This window comes from Rana temporaria, chromosome 12 (genome assembly GCF_905171775.1).
Source record: "Rana temporaria chromosome 12, aRanTem1.1, whole genome shotgun sequence".
Classification (NCBI taxonomy): domain Eukaryota; kingdom Metazoa; phylum Chordata; class Amphibia; order Anura; family Ranidae; genus Rana; species Rana temporaria.
Genome location: NC_053500.1, coordinates 134806686 through 134829550, shown reverse-complemented (window position 1 = coordinate 134829550; position 22865 = coordinate 134806686). Strand labels below are relative to the sequence as shown.

General features: G+C 49.6%; 1 protein-coding gene across 1 annotated transcript; it reads right to left on the bottom strand.

The window, feature by feature from the left end:
- Nucleotides 1–3147: 3147 nt before the first annotated feature.
- ARHGDIA (Rho GDP dissociation inhibitor alpha) lies at nucleotides 3148–22095 on the bottom strand. The gene is made up of 6 exons (XM_040330810.1): nucleotides 21988–22095; nucleotides 9978–10185; nucleotides 8390–8473; nucleotides 8215–8291; nucleotides 6005–6068; nucleotides 3148–4611 (listed from the first exon to the last, which is right to left on the bottom strand). Exons 2-6 carry the CDS (start codon nucleotides 10165–10167, stop codon nucleotides 4412–4414), a joined length of 615 nt encoding a protein of 204 aa, XP_040186744.1. The 5' UTR covers nucleotides 10168–10185; nucleotides 21988–22095; the 3' UTR covers nucleotides 3148–4411.
- Nucleotides 22096–22865: the final 770 nt, after the last annotated feature.

Sequence of the window (22865 nt, the reverse complement as noted above, 5' to 3'; positions counted from 1 at the left end):
CCAGCTTTCAACATCAACCCAGAGCCATAGAGTAAGTTATTGGATTTATTTCTAGTTGTGCATTTTTCCCCTGATAGCATTATGCAAATCAATACAGTCCTCTTCCTCTGGCACATTGTCTCATGTGCTTGCAAATGTCACTTTACTTCCGGCATTTTCATTGACAGAAAATGTGTGCGGGGGAGGGGGGGATTATGACTCACCACAAATCCAATTTTAACCAAGTCGCCCGCACATTCTTGGGTCGGCAGGACTCTCCAGACAGTCAGCCAATGAGCAGCTGGGGATTTGATTAGATCATCTGTTGCTCCTATAGTTATCATTGGAGCTCAAAAAGTGTCCTCAGAGATGGAGTGGTAATATATTTAAATTGGAAGATAATGCCATAAGAGTCTGGCCAGCAAATCGAATACAAATCTCTCCTACTAGAATCCTTGACTACGCACACGGGCGTACAATACTCGTGTTCAGACCCATCATTTATACATATTTTGAATGCATCCGTATCATTTTCTATGATCCCATATACACTGGTCCGTAGCGTAAACCGGAACAATTTGCATTTCAGGACCTATATAATGAGCATATTTTATGCTGTATGCATGTAAATGCTATAAATGTACTCTACTGGCTGCCACTGCTGATCAGGTCCCACATGTAAAACATCAATATCTGTGCCGCAGATTACAAAGTATTGATAATACATATTGGTTCTGAATGGGTGCCTGTATCCTAACAACCAAGGACGTGAGGCAGCGGGAGCCATCTGCATTCTTGCAAACAAAGCCAACTGCGTCCTGGCAACCAAGGCAGTGGGAGCCGCCTGCATCCTGGTAACCAAGGCAACGGAAGCCATCTATATCCTGGTAACCAAGGCAGCGGAAGCCATCTATATCCTGGTAACCAAGGCAGCGGAAGCCATCTGCATCCTGGCAACCAAGGCAGCAGGATAATTTGCATCCTGGAAATCAAGGACACGAGGCAGCGGGAGCATCTGCATCCTGGCAACCAAGGAGGCGAGGCAGCAGGAGCATCTGCATCCTGGCAACCAAGGAGGCGAGGCAGCAGGAGCATCTGCATCCTGGCGATCAAAAACGCGAGGCAGCAGGAGCGTCTGCATCCTGGCAATCAAAAACGCGAGGCAGCGGGAGCGTCTGTATGCTGGCGATCAAGGACCTGCATCCTGGCAAACAAGGACACAAGGCAGCGGGAGCTGTTTGCATCCTGCCAACCACTGACGTGAAGCAGAAGGGGCCGCCTACATCCTGGCAACCAAGGATGTGAGGCAGTGGGGGCTGCCTGCATCAAGGAAACCAAGGATACTAGGCAGCAGGGGTCATATGCACCCTAGCAACCAAGGATGCAAACAGGAGGGGTTTGCTTGCATCTTGGAAACCAAGGATACTAGGCAGCAGGGGTCGTCTGCATCCTGGAAACCATAGATGCCACCTGCATTCTAGCAACAAAAAGCACTAGGAGGCAGGAGCCACCTGCATCCTAGCAACTGAGGACGCTAGATGGCAAGTAGTGTGTAATTAGCGGTGCACTGTTGACATTTACATGTTGGTCCCGAGCAACAGCAGCCAATAGGGTATGCAAATGTTACACAAGTACAGTGTAAGGACAACATTTTACAAGGGATCTTGCTGCCAGCAAGATCCCATTTAGAATCATACACCCCGTCCCCGTGCACCTGGGGCCGCAGGATCTGCAACTGAATCATTAGACCTCAGATCATATTCAGCTATTGTAATCTCAAATAAAAAGCGTTTTTTTCTTCTTTTAATTTTGATATGACTCAAAAGACATGGAGATTTCAACTAAAACTGCATGCCACCAGAGAGCAGCTGAAATATTTATGGCAAGTCCTGCTGTGGTAGCAGAAGCATTATGGGCGCGTGTTCAGTGTGCCACCTCAGATCATTGTAGCACTCTTCCTAGTAATAGTCACCTAAAATAGGAGAGCGCCACATTATATCACTGGCCAGATATGCAGCTAATAACGTGCATGACAATGTAAAAAGAGATTAAACATTTCAAGAGCGTCACCTAGTGGCAGCTGCATGGAAACGCAGAGAAATTCGTAATTTCGTTAGTAGTGACAATGACGCGATTGCTGGAAGGTGCACATCGTTGGCAGCACAGTGAATAATGGAGGAAAGAGAGGCCACTGTACAGGAAGCACATTACAAAGAGGAAGCATTGTGTAGCCAGTTGGAATAATTTTATTTTTCATAAAAAGGAAAGCAATTGATTGTTGGAATCATGCCATCTTTGGGGAGAGGATTACAGACAAAACAAATACAAAAAAAAAAATATATGAATAAAACACAATTCAGTCTCAGGAGATAATCCCCCCCTCCAAGACTCTCCGGGCTGCAAAGTCAGATACCCCAAGGAGTTCCCAGAGTGAAATGATCAAGTAGAACTAAAAGCCAGAACTTTGTTTTTAGCAGGTTGGATAGAGTTCGGTGAGGGGTTAAAGGGGTTGTGTAAAGGAAATTTTTTTCCTAAACACCTTCCTTTACCTTAGTGCAGTCCTCCTTCACTTACCTCATCCTTCCATTTTGCTTTTAAATGTCCTTATTTCTTCTAAGAAATCCTCACTTCCTGTTCTTCTGTCTGTAACTCCACACAGTAATGCGAGGCTTTCTCCCTGGTGTGGAGTGTCGTGCTCGCCCCCCTCCCTTGGACTACAGCAGAGTCAGGACGCTCTCTACGTTGCAGATAGAGAAAGGAGCTGTGCGTTAGTGAGCGTCCTGATTCTCCTGTAGTCCAAGGGAGGGGGCGAGCATGACACTCCACACCAGGGAGAAAGCCTCGCATTACTGTGTGGAGTTACAGACAGAAGAACAGGAAGTGAGGATTTCTCAGAAGAAATAAGGACATTTAAAAGCAAAATAGAAGGATGAGGTAAGTGAAGGAGGACTGCACTAAGGTAAAGGAAGCTATTTAGAGGAAAAAAAATAAAAAATTGTACCTTTACAACCCCTTTAAGCCAATGTTGGCGTTTTGCCATCTGTGTCTCATTACAGAGATTTCTCTTCACTTCCTGTCTTGTAGACTCCGCAGAAGTGAGAGAATCCCTGGTTGTCACCAGAACTGGTGTCCTTGTTGGAATATTTCCCCTCTATTCCAGTTTTTTTATTTTTTTAACTCCCCCCCTTACTTGATATTGGTGATCAGTACAAGAGAGTACATTTTCCTAATAGACACAGACAAACAAACACATGACAGAGGTTTTAACCCCTCACCCACTATCTAAAGCCAATAAAAATGTTTTGCCTTTAGTTAATACTTTAAATCATGGACCACAAAATAAGTACGTTGTGTGAAAAGGCAATAAATAAGGGCTATTCCCCAAAAAAAGGACACGGTTACAGTTCTCCCACCCCAAGATGTAAAAGCAGCCTTGTCTTAGCTACGACCCCCACATTCATTTGTCAGTACTAGCATTAGAATGGTGCTCTTTATACAAGCAACTGCACAAATCTGGTCTGAATAAACACACGAGCAAAGTGTAAAAGGTGAGGCAGGCTGAGTACAGGCAATGATGTGATCAAATACTATGCTGGCACATCACATAATACACCCCCCGTTCACCACTGAGCACGTGTTATAATACCCTTGTGGCCCACGATACAGACACCAAGCAGCTGTTTGGTCCTATGCAATCTTGAATTTCAATTCCTGATTTTCCTTTATTTAAAAAAAAAAAAAAAAGTATAATAAAAATGAAATCTTCAGAAATTGATTGATAAGTGCCTATATTAGCGACCTGGGTCGCAGCTAAAAATACGGGACGAGAGCAGCTTACAAACGTGCACGTGCCATCGCGTCCGAGGCTGGGACGGTGCAGTGCCGTAGGCAGACTTGAAAATAGCGAGGCACAACATGGAGCAGAAAAGATCGCTCCTACTACAACAAAATGCAAAAAATCATTTTAAGGCAACATGGCTACGAAAATTAAAAAGAAAAAAAAAAAAAAGGCAGCAAATAATTATAAGGCGGTTATGGGCTGGGACACACTGGAGAAGAGAGGATAGAGCGAAAGATTCCTTGATTCTGAACTCCCAGTGTAAAACTTGCTGCTGATAAGGCCAAGATCTAGAACTTGGCACAATAATTTAAGCAGTGAACACATCCCAGTCATCCAACACTAGACGTAAAACACAGGAAGGGCAAGGCAAACAGGTGTCCACATGAGGCAGAAATGTCAATCCCACTTGGCTTTTTTTTTTTTTTTTTCGGTGGGGGGATGGGGGTTTGGGATGGACTCTATGGGGCAGAGCGGTGTGGAGGAGGAGACACCATGTGGGTACGGAGTTGGAACACAATCCAGCAGCACTTCTCGGAGAGTCGGAGGAACTAGGGGGTATTGTGAGCCTTTGGAGGGCATCCCTGGGCAGGCCTATTTCTTCCATTCCTTGCTGATGGTCAGGTTCCATTCCCAGGAGAGATGCTTGGTTTTGTCATCGTCAGTGAAAAGCGACTTCATGTTGTAACAGCCTCTGGCCAACATGCCCTTTGGGGCTTCTTCGATGGGGGTGAGGAATTCGTATTCCTCCGCGCGAGGTCCGTAACTTCCGACCATGTAGTTTGACTTATCCACTGTAAACAAAAGAAGTATTTGTTAATTGACGTCAATGAAGCTCATTTAAAAAAAAAACAACCCTATCACTACCCTAAATAAAAAAACGCTCAGCAGCCGCAAGAGGCTTTAGGCCCCTTTCACGTGGGGTGTGAGCAGGAGATTTGCCCGCTCATCCCATGCTGAGCAGAGCAGGCAGAGGACAGGTCCGTGTCCACTCAATTATTTGCAGAGTGGACATGGACACAACCCGTTCTTGCTCTATGGGTGAACAAGTGTAAACAGACTGGCTGAGCCTAAAGGATTTGACAGAGAAGAACAACTGGGAGACGAGGCCTGATCACTGTCACTGTACTAATGACACTGGCAGTGAAGGGGTTAACCACTAGGTGGCGCTGTAGGGGTTTAAAGCGGGGGTTCACCCGTACATAAAACTTTTTCCCCTTAGATGGATGCTCGTTTTGTCTAGGGGAATCGGCTAGTTGTTTTAAAATATGAGCCGTACTTACCGTTTACGAGATGCATCTTCTCCGCCGCTTCCGGGTATGGGCTGCGGGACTGGGCGTTCCTATTTTGATTGACAGTCCTCCGAGAGGCTTCCGACGGTCGCATCCATCGCGTCACGATTTTCCGAAAGAAGCCGAACGTCGGTGCGCAGGCGCAGTATAGAGCCGCACCGACGTTCGGCTTTTTTCGGCTACTAGTGATGCGATGGATGCGACCGTCGGAAGCCTCTCGGAAGACTGTCAATCAAGAAGGAACGCCCAGTCCCGAAGACCCATACCCGGAAGCGACGGAGAAGATGCATCTCGAAAACGGGTAAGTACGGCTCATATTTTAAAACAACTAGCCGATTCCCCTAGACAAAACAAGCATCCATCTAAGGGCAAAAGAGAAAAAAAGATCATTGGGTGAACTCCCGCTTTAAGTGTTCCCTAAGGCATGATTCTTACTGTAGGGGGGGGGCGTGGCTTGCTGTGAAACGTCATTGATCGTGTTCCCGATGACAGGAAACACGATCAGTGACAGTGTCACTAGGCAGAACGGGGAGATGTTGTGTTTACACCAACATCTCCCCGTTCTATGTCTCTGTGAGACGATCGTGGGTATGCCTGCGGCGATAGAGTCCACGGGACCCGTGGGCGCGCTCACGGAGATCGCGGCGGGCGTGCCCGCCCGCAACAACCGCTTCTTAAAGGGGACGTACAGGTATGTCCTTTTGCCTGCACACCTATATCTGCGCGCAGCAAGCGGTTAAAGAACCATTAAACTATGCAATTACATTGGTCGTAAAATAGTTTCATTGCTGCTAAAGTAGAAGGAATGCAAAACTGAACTAAAGAGCGCCCTTATGAATTTACATGACATTTTTGGTGTTGTAGTAAGATGGTAGGTATGACAGCTGGCACTTACCCTTTACACCTTTCCTGCATGTCTGCTGCTGATATTTCAGCCCGGAAACGATCTCCTTGTGCACCTGTAACAAAAACTCTGGTTAGGTGAGAAAGGTACACTGCAGCCAAAAGCCATCCAAAAAAAACTCCAAAAAGGTGTAAAGAGTAACCCCACTTGTTGAGAAAAAAAAAAAAAAATCCCCCTCTGGGTGATCCAAATACATTGCAGGGATTTTACCAAACTGTCCTTATGTGAATGGGAGTGATTTTAGAGTTATAAATCAGCTGCTGCACTTCTATAGGCTGCCAATACATTATTCAAATTTCTTATTCAATTTTGTTTAGATTTGGATTAACGGGGTTGTAAAGGTAAAAAAAAAAATCCCTAAAAAGCTTCCTTTACCTTAGTGCAGTCCTTCTCCACTTACCTGATCCTTCCATTTTGCTTTAAACCTTTTGGGACCCGCGCTATAGTCAAATGACGGCTACAGCGCGGATCCCAAAATCCAAGTGGACGTCAATTGACGTCCGCCCCTTTGCGCGTTCCCCGCGCGTGCTCCAGAGCGCGCAGCGGGGAACTGCTGTGCTGGCCGTGTCCCTTGGACACAGCCAATCACAGATCGCCGCGAACGGCCAATCAGAGTGGCCATTTGCGATGCGATCTGTGCGGCCAATGAGAGATGATCTCATATGTAAACATATGAGATCATCTCTCATTGCCGTTTTACACAGAGACAGCGGTGCTGTCTCTGGAGAGGAGACGGATCTGTGTCCCTTGTACATAGGGACATAGATTGGTCACCCCCCCCCCTAGTCACCCCCCTTCCCCCACACTTAGAACACTAATTAGGGTACACATTTAACCCCTTACTCACCCCCTAGTGTTAACCCCTTCAATGCCAGTCACATTTATACTGTAATTAGTGCATATTTATAGCACTGATCGCAGTATAAATGTGAATGGCGCCAAAAATGTGTCAAAAGTGTCCGATGTGTCCGCCATAACGTCGCACACCCAATTAAAAAAAAAAAAAAAAATCGCAGATCGCCGCCATTTCTAGTAAAAAAAAAAAAAATAATAAAAAATAATAATTCTGTCCCCTATTTTGTAGGCGCTATAACTTTTGCGATTTTTTTTTTTTTTTTACCAAAAATATGTAGAAGAATACGTATCGGCCTAAACTGAGAAAAAAAAATGTGTTTTTTTTTTTAAATTGGGATATTTATTATAGCAACAAGTAAAAGATATTGTATTTTTTTCAAAATTGTTGCTCTTTTTTGTTTATAGCGCAAAAAATAAAAACCGCACAGGCGATCAAATACCACCGAAAGAAAGCTCTATTTGTGGGAAAAAAAGGACGTCAATTTTGTTTGGGAGCCACGTCGCATGATCGCGCAATTGTCTGTTAAAGCGACGCAGTGCCGAAAGCTGAAATTTCACCTGGGCAGGAGGGGGGTATATGTGCCCAGTAAGCAAGTGGTTAAATGTCCTCATTTCTTCTGAGAAATCCTCACTTCCTGTTCTTCTGTCTGTAACTCCACACAGGAATGCGAGGCTTTCTCCCTGGTGTGGAGAAAGCCTCTTGAGGGGGCAAAAAAGGAGTGTAAGGACGCCCACTAACACACAGCTCCTTTCTCTATCTGCAAAGTAGAGTGTCCTGACTCTCCTGCTCGCCCCCTCAAGAGGCTCTCTAGGGAAAACATTTTTTTTACCTTTACAACCCCCTTTAAAACTATATAGTGCAAGGGCTGGCCTGATTACATACAAATTCAAAGGTTTGAGGTCATATTATAAGATTTTGGTAAATCCAAAGAAAAATGATACAAGAAAAGGATCATCTGCTCAGGTACAGTCTCTAGCGACGGATGCTGTGTGCAGGAGAGAACCGACAACGACTGGGAAATGCCTGGGACGTGACGTCACCCATAGAGGCTTACTATGGGGTTTTCAGTTGCCTCTTCTGATGGCGCAGTGTGGGAATGGACCGAATCGCCTCCAGAAATTGTAGTTATAGCGATTTTTGCTTTACAGGGCTAGATAGATTAGTCTTAGAATGTGGTGTAGATTTATAGTTCATTTTTGGCTGAACTTCCAAAAAATTAAAAAAAAAAGACATACAAAAAAAGTGCCTAAAACACCTAAACAGCATATTTGGAAAATACCCATTTACAAATGACCACCACTTTTTACATAAAGTCTTTCCATTGTATACAATAACTGCTTCTTACCTTAAAACTAATTTTGATTTTGTACTCAACTCCTTCTTTAAGATAAAATGTTTCTTTCTTGAACTTCTCCAAATCCCCTGGAAAGCGGAAACAGGCCGATTTTAAAACCAGACAGGAACACACAGGAGAGTTTTTGCATCTGATGTGTCAGACATTAAACACGGAATAATATTACCTTGCAGATCCAGCTCAAGTGGTCCAGGAGCCTCCGCACACACCAAGGTCAGTTTGGTCACAACCACATTTGGAGCTTCGGGATCTGATGATACAAAATACAGTAATATTGGTTTTACAGGTAAAATCGCTTAACCACTTCCCGACCAGCTCACGTATATATAATGCGGCAGGTCAGCAGCCCTGAGCGACCCTTCATACAGGTACGCTGGCTCCTTTAAAGTGGTTGTATACCTACATTTTACCCTTTTACCTACAGGTAAGCCTAGAATAAGGCTTACCTGTAGGTAAAATTAATATCTTCTAAACCTGTACGGCAGTGGTCTCCAAACTGCGGCCCGGGGGCCGGATGTGGCCCTTTGCTTGCTTTTATCTGGTCCTTGGGGCAATATTCCACAAAACTGACACTAATGATGGGGCACTATTACATATACTACTACTGACACCATCAATGAAGTACTATTCTCCTCATTGATATCAAGAATGGGTCACTATTTCTCTATTTCAATAGCCCATGTGGGATTGTATCAATAAAATAATCTTTTTTCAAACGACTAGTGCCTAGAAAGTCCATTTCCATGTTCCTCCAACAACAACTTTTCTTGCTCTCATTAAAACCAATGATGGGGCACTGATGCCGGGGGAATTTTCTACTCTCACTGGGCACAGTCCGTCCCCCCTAAAGTCTGAAGGACAATAAACTGGCCCTTTGCTTAAAAAGTTTGGAGACACCTGCTGTACGGTTTAGGAGATATTCCCTATGCATTCAGCCGTTGACGTCAGTGGCGCATGCGCTCTAAATGCCCCAGCTGAAGGTCCGGCAGCGTTGCCCGACCTTGCTGGGAATAAAAATCCTGCATGTGACGGCGCTGTGAGTAGCCGGAGCCGCAAACCCGGAAGACACGCCGAAAGCAAGGATGTCAGCTCCAATACGGAGGCTTCATCTGAGGTAAGTATTTCAAATATACCGTATATACTGACAGATTTTCTTGGTGCTGAAAATGCCCCCCTTGGCTTATACTGGAGTCACCTTTTTGCGCCTGATCTCCCGGACTTTGGGGGCCTGGTACTGGCTGGCTGTAGGTCTCCTGAACCCCAAACTTGGCACATATGTAGCCCCCGGACTTTGGGGGCCTGGTACTGGCTGTAGGTCTCCTAAACCCCAAACTTGGCACATATGTAGCCCCACTCTTCGTCTACAAATGTCTGGGGGACCTACGGCCGGGGAGCACCGATTTTTCAAAGCCCCTTCCATAAACTCCCATGTTAAACAGTAATTTCTCCGGTGACTTTGGGGACCCGGTACCGGCCGGTCCTAGGTCCCCTAGACCCGGAACTTGGCACACATGTAGCCCCATTTCTCCTCTACAAGTGTGCAAAGTTTGTTGTCTGGCAGGGTTTTGTGCTTAACAACCAAAACACTGCTACAAAAAAAAAAAAAAAAAAATGCATGAAGTATTTAAAACATGACTAGGCCCGCATTCTCCACCACAAAAAAATAAATAAAAAACATGACTATGCAACAGCACTAGTGTGAACCTGGGCTGTCACTGGCAGATGTGTGCCGTGCTGATCTGTTCACAACTCACCCACTGTAGCGGGAAGGGCGCCCAGAAGAGCCTCTTTGTACTTCCGAAGACTCTCATCATCCTGGTCCATGGCCTGAATCTCATCGATGGACTTCGGAGCTGGAGCCTTGTAGTTGACGGAGTGTTCATCCTCTTCGTTTTCGGCTGCGATCTGTGCAAGCTGCTCTGAGGTGGGTTCGTGTTCAGCCATGGTTCAAGAGTGGGCACCCTAGTGCAGAAAAATAAATCAGTGGTTATCCTTCTACAATTCTGTCCACGGTGCCAAAAGTAGAATAGTGAATGGCAACAGTGCTACTACAGCACTCAGTCTTTTTAATCTTCTTCTGGGATCCCCTCACTGGCGCTCCAGGCCCCTCCTCTTCATCGGGTGCCCCCGCGGAAAGCCGATTTCCATGGGGGCACCCGTGCGGGCTCACTACCGATTCCCGCTGCTGTGTTTATTGATACTGACAGCTGGACTCAGCCCCACATCACAGTTTTTGATTGACAGCAGTGGGAGCCAATGGCTCCTGCTGCTATCAATATTTCCAATTAGGAGAGCAACAATGTCTGCAGCAGCTGAGCTTGTGCACATCACTGGATCAGATCGGGTTCAGGTAAGGAAAAGTGCTGCACTACAGAAGGTTTTTCATTTAATGCATAAAGGTGAAAAACCTTGAGGGGCTTTGCTACCACTTTAAAGGACCAGGCTTCTCTAGGAATCTTTGTTTACAAGTAAAAAAAAAAAAATTTATTTTTAGCTAGAAAAATTCCTTAGAACTATATGTATCCCAGAAAGCAGCCGCTCATTCACAAAGCAGCGCGAGCCTCACGCATGCGCAGTAGGAAGCCGTTACCCTTACTGAGGATGGCGGCGTCGGTACCCTGGACGATCAAGGGGGTCGGCTTCAGGGGGGGCTGACATCGCGGGTGCCTAGGACAGGTAAGTGTCCTTATTAAGAGTCAGTAGCTACAATGTTTGGAGCGGCTGACTTTAGGAAAAAATAAAATAAAATCGCGGGTGGAATCCCGCTTTAGGCCAGAGGCAGCCAAAATTTGCAAAGGCTGAGCAAATGCTTTTGACAAACTTTCTATACTTGGACCCCTAAGTAATTAGCCGTGTCCTTACATGCGACATCTTCACCTACAAAACGCTCTTTTACGATTTCAGTCCAAAAAGTGCAAAGCAATATTTAAGACGTATTAATAGAGGAGCGTGTCAGCGTCTGATGAAAAATGTCATTGCTCACAATGTTCATATTTTGCAGGGCAGGAATGATATCGGGTGCATACGACAAAGTGCTTCCCCCCTCCTCATGACAAATTTGGTGACAGTTCAGCTCCTTCCTAATTTTGCATAATGAAGCTGGTAAGAGGTGACTGTTGGCACGTCCTGTCCATGCCAGTGTAGCTATTCAAATATCTATGAATACAAAAGAGGAAGTAAAACAAAAAAAGGAAATTTGCTAAATGTGAACTCTGAATGGACACACGGAGCTGTGATTCGGCACGTGTGCCCCCATAGCAAACTGCTTGCTGTGGGGGCACTCGACAAGAGGGAGGGGCCAGGAGCAGCAAAGAGGGACCCGAGAAGAGGAGGAACTGGGCTGCTCTGTGCAAATCCATGTTTGTTATTTAGAAAAGAGACTTTACAATCACTCTAGAGCCGGTTCACACTACCGCGACCTGGGGGGTGACTTGTGTCGCCCCAAGTCGCGCAACATGACAAATTACATGGCAGTGAATGAGAGCCGTCTTAATGCACACTACGGAAGTCACTCCGACCTCAGAAAAGGTTCCTGTGCTACTTCAAGGCAACTTGTACCCATTGATTTCAATGGAAGTCGCCTCCAAGTCGGATCCCCCATCTTAAGGCCCCTTTCACACTGGGGCGTTTTTCGGGCGTTATTCAGGCGCTTTGGCTTTAAAAAAAAAAAAAAAAGCCTGTAAAGCGCCTGAAAGAAGCCTCATCTGCAATCCCAATGTGAAAGCCCGAGTGCTTTCAGAGCCCTTTCACACTGCCAGCGCCCGAAAAACGCTGGTAAAGCACCGCCTAAGAACCTAACGTTTTAGGGCGTTTTTTCAGTGCCTCAGTGTGAAAGGGCAAGGCGTTTTACAGCACTTTCAATTCATTTCAATGGAGAGGGGCGTTTTTGGAGCGTATTTTTCAGCGCCCAAAAGCGGCTCCAAAGATGCTGCTTGCCTTGTAACGTCGCGCTGGAAGTCCAGTTGTCCCAGTGTGAACCGGCACTTACTGTTTATTAGGATGCAGTGACTACACAGACAAAGCTGCTTGTCCTCATGTGACAGACACGCAGGTGTGGTTGAGCGCAGACAAGGCCTAAAAGTGAATTTTACAGCAGCAAAAAAAAATGATCACTCATCTCTTGCTGCCATAGTCAGATCTATAAAAAAAAAAAAAAAAAAGATTGAATCCGATTGGATACTTTGGATCACCATCCCTTGTGAAATGCTCTATGCTCTACCAGGAGGAATAATGCAAGTGCTGTCCGATGACACTCCCACAAGCCACGCCCAAATCACGTCACTTTCCTGAACCTAATAACGTACCGCCGGTCTACGCTATGTCACCAGATAATAGATCTGCCGTCACTCAACCAGACTGTCCAGCCTCTAGGAAAAAGTGACATGAGTGTTTCCACAGCAAAGTCACTGCTTCCTAATTGGCTGGATTATTCAAACTAGGCATTCAGACCACTGGGTAGATGTCACCACTGCAGAGCCGACCTGGCAAGGAAATAAAATGACATTCTGATGGTAGAATCTGAAAGCTCATCTTTGGAATGTGTACAGTATACAAGTTGTTTCTTGTGTAATGAGCCTGTGTCTCCACCCCATGAATAACACCTTGGCACTGATAAGCCGGCACAGACTTCCTGCTCTGCTTGTCCTCCTGAGCCATGTATTCCAAAGAGTAGGAACCAAGCACTCTATACCCAGCGTAAGAATATGCCAACATGGGAGACTGGGAACTAGGGATGCACTGATATCTGTTATTTCAAGTGGAAGTCTTTTTTTTTTTTTACTTGTACCTAGAGGTAAGCCTATAAGGCTTACCTCTAGGCAGGGCCGTCTTAATAGCATCATGGGCCCCTGGGCAAAGTAATTCTCTGGGGCCCCCTACAATGATGACAGTGCAGGTAAACAGACATCAAGTAGGTAGGAGGCAGACTGCCTCCCCTGTGTATCTATCACTCCCAGTGCCATCATGGGGCCCCCAATTTTGGGGCAGAGTGGGCTCAAGAACCAGCTGCTTTGGGGGAAAAAACAGGGGCCCCCCGTGCAGCGCCCAGGTGTGCCCTCTCATTAAGACAGCCCTGCCTCTAGGTACTGTGAATATCTCTGAAACCTGCACCATTTACCATGCCGGACCTTCAGAGCCAGTGCCGTAAATGACAGCTCCCATGCATGTGCAGGAGTGACATCATCGTGTCTCCAGCCACTCACAGCGCCGGAGCCTGTGGAACCAGAAGAAACACCTTGGAAGATATCAGCCGTCTTATTGGTGTGCAGGGGCCGCTGGAGGGCTTCGCACCAAGTTAAGCATTTCATAATGGACTAGTATGCAATGCATACTAGCTTATTATACCTTTGTCTTACAGGTTGTCCCCCCCCCCCCAGGGTTTACAACCACTTTAAGAGAGAATATGAGTACTGATACTTGTGCTCAAGTACTTGCCGATACCAATTATCAATAGTTTTGGCTAGGCTTGCACCGATACCGATACTAGTACCGGTGCCAATACCAAGCATTTGCACTAGTATCAGTACTCGTGCCAATGCTCCGATACTTGATCCTATACCTGATGTATGGGGCCAGGCGTCCTCAGCCTCACGGGTGATCGGTGCAGGCAGTTACAAGCACCGATCCCCCTGTATAGCCTTTTAGTAAAGCAGCTGACAGCCGATTCTCCTCCTCTCCCTGCCGTGGCTGTCAGCTGCTTTTTTTTTTAAATCAAAGTATTTTTTTATAGAACAAAAGAGATAACATTAACAAAAGGATACCATGACAAACGTCAAATAGAGATTACAGTTTCTCTTAACAGTATCATACAGCAACATTCCTTAGTGGTGTGTACAGAAACATGAGACAGCTTAATCGGTACCATGAACAGTGGGACACTTACAGGTGGCAACACATTGTGCCGAGGCTGTCAGCTGCTTTATTGGAAGACTATACAGGGGGATCAGTGCTTGTAAATGCCTGCACTGATCACCCCCAACTGTCCCCTGTGTTCTCCCCGGGTCTTCCTCTGGCTCCCGGTGTCCTCCTTCTCTCCAGTCCTCACCCCGACCCCAGATCTCTCAGGATGGAGAGCGGAGGAAGGAGTCGGTCAATATGTTATTTACTAGCTTCTTCCTTTTCTGAATGCACAGAGTCAGTGATCACTGCATCTATCCTTTCATAACTGATCATAATCTGTGTTTACGATGTTTACGTTTATGAATGGAGAGGAGCCGCTGCCTCCTGTCCATTCATCTGTTCTCAGTCTCATTCCCTGTCTCAGAGGGGAGAGGTCAGGGGTCCATTTAGACCTGATCCCTCACCAAAGCCCCCCCCTCCCAGCAGGGCTGATAAATCGAATTGCATACAAAAAAAAATAAAAAAAACACCTGACACCGTTGATCCCCCTTCCCTCTCCCTAAATGGTATACTTGCCTGCTCTGTGTAATGGTTTTGTACAGAGCAGACCCGATCCTCCCCTTCTCAGGTCCCCTGCCAGTGCTCCAGACTCCATCCTCCTGCCAAGTGCCCCCACAGAAAACAAATTGCTCTGGGGGGCTCCCGAGCCACTGCTCTGTTTGTCCATTCAGACACAGAGCCATGGCTCGGCCCACTCTCTCCTCATTGGCTCCCACTGCTGTCTTAACCAAAGAGGAGGAAGACGCCCAGGAGAGCCGAGGCCTTTGTGCACATCGCTGGATCGCGAGGGGGCTCAGGTAAGTATTCAGGCGGCTGGGGGAGAGCTGCTGCACACAAGGTTTTTTACCTTCATACACCAAATGCATTAAGTAAAAAATAAATAAAAATAAACCTATATGCATGGAGATAAAAAAAAAAAAAAAAAATTCTACCTTTACAACCACTTTAATTTTGATTTATCATAAACCGAACTTTGAGAAGATATAATTCAACCTCAGATACCATAATGAAAAGAATAATAGCGATCCTTTTCCGTCACAGAAGGACTCTCCCTGGGCCTACACCATGCTGGGGAAAAAAAAGACAGGAAAACCCCGAAGGACGGAGAGGATGGGCGAGCAATTCATTCTCTTCCTGTCCCGTTGTCAGCAGGCAGCTCTGGTGTGATCACGATCATTGTAATAGAAAAGGAAAAAAAGTCTTAAAACATGCAACACGTGCCAACATCTCCCATTATCAATCACCATGGACCTCCCCAGACCAGAGACGACCCTCACTGGACAAAGACCGCATTCACCTGTACATGGCTGGCAACCTATGTTCTACTCTGTGCTGAATGGAGCGAGCCTTTAAATTGGACCTTTCACTAGCTTTACAAAGACTCCATGATTTCATTCTGACACTTCACATTATACCGTATATACTCGAGTATAAGCCAACCCGAATATAAGTCGAGGCACCTAATTTTACCACAAAAAAAATGGGAAAACGTATTGACTCGAGTATAAGCCTAGGGTGCCTACCTGCATGCCTCGCTGTGCCCATGCCTCACTATGCCCATGACTAGACTGACGTTTAACATGGGGGTCTATGGAAGGGGTGTTCGGCTTTGGAAAAAAAAAAAAAACGGTGCTCCCCGGGCCGTAGGTCCCCCAGACAGGGGTTGACAAATTTGCTTGGAATCTAGGAGCCAGCTAAAAAAGTTAGGAGCCAGAAAATGCGCCGCGTCCCGACGAGCTTGCGCACAGAAGCGAACACATACGTGAGCAGCGCCCGCATATGTAAACGGTGTTCAAACCACACATGTGAGGTATTGCCGCGATTGGTCGAGCGAGAGCAATAATTCTAGCCCTAGCCCTCCTCTGTAACTCAAAACATGCAACCTGTAGATTTTTTTAAACATCGCCTATGAGGATTTTAAAGGGTAAAAGTTTGTCGGCATTCCACGAGCGGACGCAATTTTGAAGCGTGACATGTTGGGTATGAATTTACTCGGCGTAACATTGTCTTTCATAATATAAAAAAAAAAAATGGGGATAACTTTACTGTTGTCTTATTTTTTAATTAAAAAAAGTAATTTTTTCCCAAAAAAGTGCGCTTGTAAGACCGCTGCGCAAATACGGCGTGACAGAAAGTATTGCAACGATCGCCATTTTATTCTCTAGGGTGTTAGGATAAAAAATATATATAATGTTTGGGGGTTCCAATTAGAGGGAAGAAGATAGCAGTGAAAATAGTGAAAAATGACATTAGAATTGCTGTTTAACTTGTAATACCAACGGCCACCACCAGATGGCGCCAGCTTACATATCTGGTGGTTATAACTTGTAATACCAACGGCTCACCACCAGATGGCGCCAGCTCACAAAAAAAAAACTTCCAAGCCAAGTCGCCAGGACCCTATTTCTAGTCGCTATGGCGACCGGGATTTGTCGAGCCCTGCCTTACTCTACATACAGTGGGGAAAATTATTATTTTATCCCCTGCAGATTTTGTAAGTTCGCCCAATTACACAGAAATAAAGGATCTATCATTTTCTATCAGACCCTTCATTTCTCTGTAAGTGGGCAAACTAACAAAATCCACAGGGGATCAAATAATTATTTCCCCCACTAATGGTGGACGATTGTTGATTTTGTCTCGATCTTGCAGTAATGTCACTGCTGTATATTTAGTGATCGGTTTTCTACCAGCGTATATATGCGTCTCATAAAAAATAATAATAAGTGGAGAAATAACACGCTGTTTTTTATTCGGCAAACAACGAGGACTATTGTTGGAGATTTTTAAACCTACCCCGGCGTTGTTCAGTTTTAATAAAATGGAGCAAGGCTCTGCAGGGGGGAGGTTAGCCTGTGCGTAGGCGCGTGTTCTCCTGCGTCAATGTCTGTCAGAATAGGTGAGTGGCGGCTGCTGGGCGAGGAACATTGACGTTTATCACCTGCCTTGAACATCGGATTTCGGGGGAGGGGCGCCACTAATAGCGGCTTTACAGCCAGCCATACGGAAATGTAGCTCTGCGTGATCGCGAACTACATACCGCTGCCCATCGCTCTCCACAGGACCCCGATGAGGGCGTACAGTACACCCAACAGCCTGGCATCAGCACTAATCCTGCACAAGGGCAAAGCGGAACTAAAGGAATAAGCCAATAGGGTCTAAATCCGAACATCGTGTGTATTCTTCCATGAAGATCCGTGTACTTTGTGTATTTCTTCCAGATCTGTGCAGTCAGACTTCCTGTAATAAAGACCGCCCACTGCTGCCCTTTCCTTGTGCAGGGTGTCTCCGCCCCCTCCTGTAGTTTTCTGCAGGCAGCCTTATAGTAGGTGGAGACTGCTGGGCCCCTCCCACAGGCCCGCTCTCCTTGCACAGGGTGACTGGTCTGGTCTCCACCCCCTCATGTAATTTTCTGCAGACAGCCTGTAGTGGGTGGAGCCTGCTGGATCCCTCCCCACAGCTCGCTCTCTACACAGGCTAAATACAGCACAGTGATGATGTCACTGCTAATTTACAAGGCAATAGCTGGGTTTGCAAAGGCACTTGGTGCACAACAAAATAAAAACAGTGGGAAATCTTCCAAGAGGGACAACCTATTCTTGTGATGCCCTTCCCCCTTCTGCTTACCACCTGAGTGCGCCCCCCTCCCACTTGAGAGCGTGCCTCTTGCTCCTTCGGCCCACTACCTAATACCTCCCCCCTCCGCCTGAGTGCACCCCCCTACTTCCCTCTGTCCACCACCTAAATGCACCACCTTCTACCCTCCGCCCACCACCTGAGTGCGCCCCCTTCTTCCCTCTCCGCCCACCACCTGAGTGTGCTCCCCTTCTTCCCTCCGCCCACCACCTGAGTGTGCCCCCCTTCTACCCTCCGTCCACCACCTGAGTGTGCCCCCCTTCTTCCCTTCGTCCACCACCTGAGTGTGCCCCCCTTCTACCCTTCGTCCACCACCTGAGTGTGCCCCCCTTCTACCCTTCGTCCACCACCTGAGTGTGCCCCCCTTCTTCCCTTCGTCCACCACCTGAGTGTGCCCCCCTTCTTCCACCACCTGAGTGTGCTCCCCTTCTTCCCTCCGCCCACCACCTGAGTGTGCTCCCCTTCTTCCCTTCGTCCACCACCTGAGTGTGCCCCCCTTCTTCCACCACCTGAGTGTGCTCCCCTTCTTCCCTTCGTCCACCACCTGAGTGTGCCCCCCTTCTTCCACCACCTGAGTGTGCTCCCCTTCTTCCCTCCGCCCACCACCTGAGTGTGCTCCCCTTCTTCCCTCCGCCCACCACCTGAGTGTGCTCCCCTTCTTCCCTTCGCCCACCACCTGAGTGTGCTCCCCTTCTTCCCTCCGCCCACCACCTGAGTGTGTCCCCCTTCTTCCCTTCGTCCACCACCTGAGTGTGCCCCCCTTCTTCCCTCTCCGTCCACCACCTGAGTGTGCCCCCCTTCTCTTCTTCGTCCACCACCTGAGTGTGCCCCCCTTCTTCCCTCTCCGTCCACCACCTGAGTGCGCCCCCTTCTTCCCTTCGTCCACCACCTGAGTGTGCCCCCCTTCTTCCCTCTCCGTCCACCACCTGAGTGTGCTCCCCTTCTTCCCTTCGTCCACCACCTGAGTGTGCTCCCCTTCTTCCCTCCGCCCACCACCTGAGTGTGCCCCCCTTCTACCCTCCGTCCACCACCTGAGTGTGCCCCCCTTCTTCCCTTCGTCCACCACCTGAGTGTGCCCCCCTTCTTCCACCACCTGAGTGTGCTCCCCTTCTTCCCTTCGTCCACCACCTGAGTGTGCTCCCCTTCTTCCCTCCGCCCACCACCTGAGTGTGCTCCCCTTCTTCCCTCCGCCCACCACCTGAGTGTGTCCCCCTTCTTCCCTTCGTCCACCACCTGAGTGTGCCCCCCTTCTTCCCTCTCCGTCCACCACCTGAGTGTGCCCCCCTTCTCTTCTTCGTCCACCACCTGAGTGTGCCCCCCTTCTTCCCTCTCCGTCCACCACCTGAGTGCGCCCCCTTCTTCCCTTCGTCCACCACCTGAGTGTGCCCCCCTTCTTCCCTCTCCGTCCACCACCTGAGTGTGCTCCCCTTCTTCCCTTCGTCCACCACCTGAGTGTGCCCCCCTTCTACCCTCCGCCCACCACCTGAGTGTGCCCCCCTTCTACCCTCCGTCCACCACCTGAGTGTGTCCCCCTTCTTCCCTTCGTCCACCACCTGAGTGTGCCCCCCTTCTTCCCTCTCCGTCCACCACCTGAGTGTGCCCCCCTCCCACTTGAGAGCGTGCCTCTTGCTCCTTCGGCCCACTACCTAATACCTCCCCCCTCCGCCTGAGTGCACCCCCCTACTTCCCTCTGTCCACCACCTAAATGCACCACCTTCTACCCTCCGCCCACCACCTGAGTGCGCCCCCTTCTTCCCTCTCCGCCCACCACCTGAGTGTGCTCCCCTTCTTCCCTCCGCCCACCACCTGAGTGTGCCCCCCTTCTACCCTCCGTCCACCACCTGAGTGTGCCCCCCTTCTTCCCTTCGTCCACCACCTGAGTGTGCCCCCCTTCTTCCACCACCTGAGTGTGCTCCCCTTCTTCCCTTCGTCCACCACCTGAGTGTGCCCCCCTTCTTCCACCACCTGAGTGTGCTCCCCTTCTTCCCTCCGCCCACCACCTGAGTGTGCTCCCCTTCTTCCCTCCGCCCACCACCTGAGTGTGCTCCCCTTCTTCCCTTCGCCCACCACCTGAGTGTGCTCCCCTTCTTCCCTCCGCCCACCACCTGAGTGTGTCCCCCTTCTTCCCTTCGTCCACCACCTGAGTGTGCCCCCCTTCTTCCCTCTCCGTCCACCACCTGAGTGTGCCCCCCTTCTCTTCTTCGTCCACCACCTGAGTGTGCCCCCCTTCTTCCCTCTCCGTCCACCACCTGAGTGCGCCCCCCTTCTTCCCTTCGTCCACCACCTGAGTGTGCCCCCCTTCTTCCCTCTCCGTCCACCACCTGAGTGTGCTCCCCTTCTTCCCTTCGTCCACCACCTGAGTGTGCCCCCCTTCTACCCTCCGCCCACCACCTGAGTGTGCCCCCCTTCTACCCTCCGTCCACCACCTGAGTGTGTCCCCCTTCTTCCCTTCGTCCACCACCTGAGTGTGCCCCCCTTCTTCCCTCTCCGTCCACCACCTGAGTGTGCTCCCCTTCTTCCCACCACCTGAGTGTGCCCCCCTTCTACCCTCCGCCCACCACCTGAGTGTGCCCCCCTTCTACCCTCCGTCCACCACCTGAGTGTGCCCCCCTTCTTCCACCACCCGAGTGTGCCCCCCTTCTTCCCTTCGTCCACCACCTGAGTGCGCCCCCCTTCTTCCACCACCTGAGTGCGCCCCCCTTCCACCCTTCGTCCACCACCTGAGTGCGCCCCCCTTTTCTTCGTCCACCACCTGAGTGCGCCCCCCTTCTCTTCTTCGTCCACCACCTGAGTGCGCCCCCCTTCTCTTCTTCGTCCACCACCTGAGTGCGCCCCCCTTCTCTTCTTCGTCCACCACCTGAGTGCGCCCCCCTTCTCTTCGTCCACCACCCGAGTGCCCCCCCCCCCCCGTCTTCGTCCACCCTCTGGGTGTGGACCCCACCTTCTCTATGTCCACCACCTGAGTGTGCACCCCTTCTACCCTCCACCTGTGTGTGTCCCTTCCCCCTTCTGCTTACCACCTGAGTGTTCCCCCCTCCTGCCTACCACTTGAGAGCGTGCCTCTTCCTCTTTCGGCCCACTACCTAAGTGCGTCCTCCCCTCCGCCTGAGTGCACCCCCCTACTTCCCTCTGTCCACCACCTAAATGCACCACCTTCTACCCTCCGCCCACCACCTAAATGCACCACCTTCTACCCTCCGCCCACCACCTGAGTGTGCCCCCTTCTTCCCTTCGTCCACCACCTGAATGCGCCCCCCTTCTTCCCTTCGTCCACCACCTGAGTGTGCCCCCCTTCTACCACCACCTAAGCGCGCGCCCCTTCCACCCTTCGTCCACCACCTGAGTGCGCCCCCCTCCTGCCTACCACTTGAGAGCGTGCCTCTTCCTCCTTCGGCCCACTACCTAAGTGCGTCCCCCCCTCCGCCTGAGTGCACCCCCCTACTTCCTTCTGTCCACCACCTAAATGCACCACCTTCTACCCTTCCCCCACCACCTGAGTGCGCCCCCTTCTACCCTCCACCCAAGAGCGCCCTTCTTCTACCCTCCGCCCACCACCTAAATGCACCACCTTCTACCCTCCACCCAAGAGCGCCCTTCTTCTTCCCTCCACCTGAGTACACCCCTGCACCTCATTAAGATTTATGCAAAGGGCAACAAAATTAGGGACACCCCGATTTGGGTATGACCCCACCCCAGAATTACTCTCCAATTCTAAGTCCTATAAGAAGCGGACGGACGGCTCGGCCCCGCCCAAGTCTCCACCCATAACTGGAATATGACTGTAGGATGGTCGGTCTCCCCATGGCAGGAATTCTGGGGTCACCGGGCCATGTGCCACACCTTTCTTGTGTCTACAATGGCGGTCAGACCGGGGCGTAACCCAGCGCCATTCCTCATTGGCTGAGCATGGTGGGGCCAATCCAGCTGCTGGACAACTACAAGTCCCAGCACAACCTCTGACTGACAGGTGACACTCAGAGGCTGCAGGCAGTCATGTGGCCCTTTCCTTTCTCCAGGGCCCAGAGCAAGTCCACATCAACCAATCAGCTTCCAGCTCTCATTTACCCCGGGTGACATTAGCCCTAATGGGTTGCTAGGGGCAACAGTCAGACTTCCCCCTTTTCTCCCCACTTAGCCGTCGCTATGGTGACTCCCCTGTCACATGACAGCGGCGACCTTCCCCCGCTCCTCCCTCCAGCCGTCACTGTGGCGCCAGGCGAGCACACTTACCGGTGCCGGTTCGGTTCCCCGCTCTTACAGCTCCCACCCTCAGGAATGGCGAATGAAAGCCGTACACGCCCCGCCGTGCGCGCTCCTCTGCTTTTCCGGGATGTGCGTCATTTCCGGCGGAGGCCATCTTGGTACTCCCAAAGGCTGAGGCTCTTCAGCGGCGAAGGGAGCAGAGGTGAGGAAGCCGTGTCACAGGCAGTAGGTGGGGTGGGGGGGATGTGAGCGAGGAGACAGACAATACGCCGAGCTCTGGGGGCCTTCTCAGAGAAGCAGGCCTGAGGCTGGAGACTGCGGGGGGCCTGACTAGGCCTCAGAGAGACATAGAAGGGTCTATGAGGGGCACAGCCACAAATACCTGACAATAACAGGCTAGATATGGAGCCCTCTGCGGGGGCGGGGGTATATAAGAGGTGCCTCCTTACATCAGGTGTTCTCCATCAGAGTGTCCCCTTACATCACAGTGTCCCCTTACATCAGGTGTCCCCATCAGTGTCCCCTTACATCAGGTGTCCCCCATCAGTGTCCCCTTACATCAGGTGTCCCCATCAGTGTCCCCTTACATCAGGTGTCCCCCATCAGTGTCCCCTTACATCAGGTGTCCCCCATCAGTGTCCCCTTACATCAGGTGTCCCCATCAGTGTCCCCTTACATCAGGTGTCCCCATCAGTGTCCCCTTACATCAAGCGTGCCCATCAGAGTGTCCCCTTACATCAAGCGTGCCCATCAGAGTGTCCCCTTACATCAAGCGTGCCCATCAGAATGTCCCCTTACATCAGAATGTCCCCTTACATCAGGTGTCCCCCATCAGAATGTCCTCTTACATCAGGCGTGCCCATCAGAGTGTCCCCTTACATCAGGCGTGCCCATCAGAGTGTCCC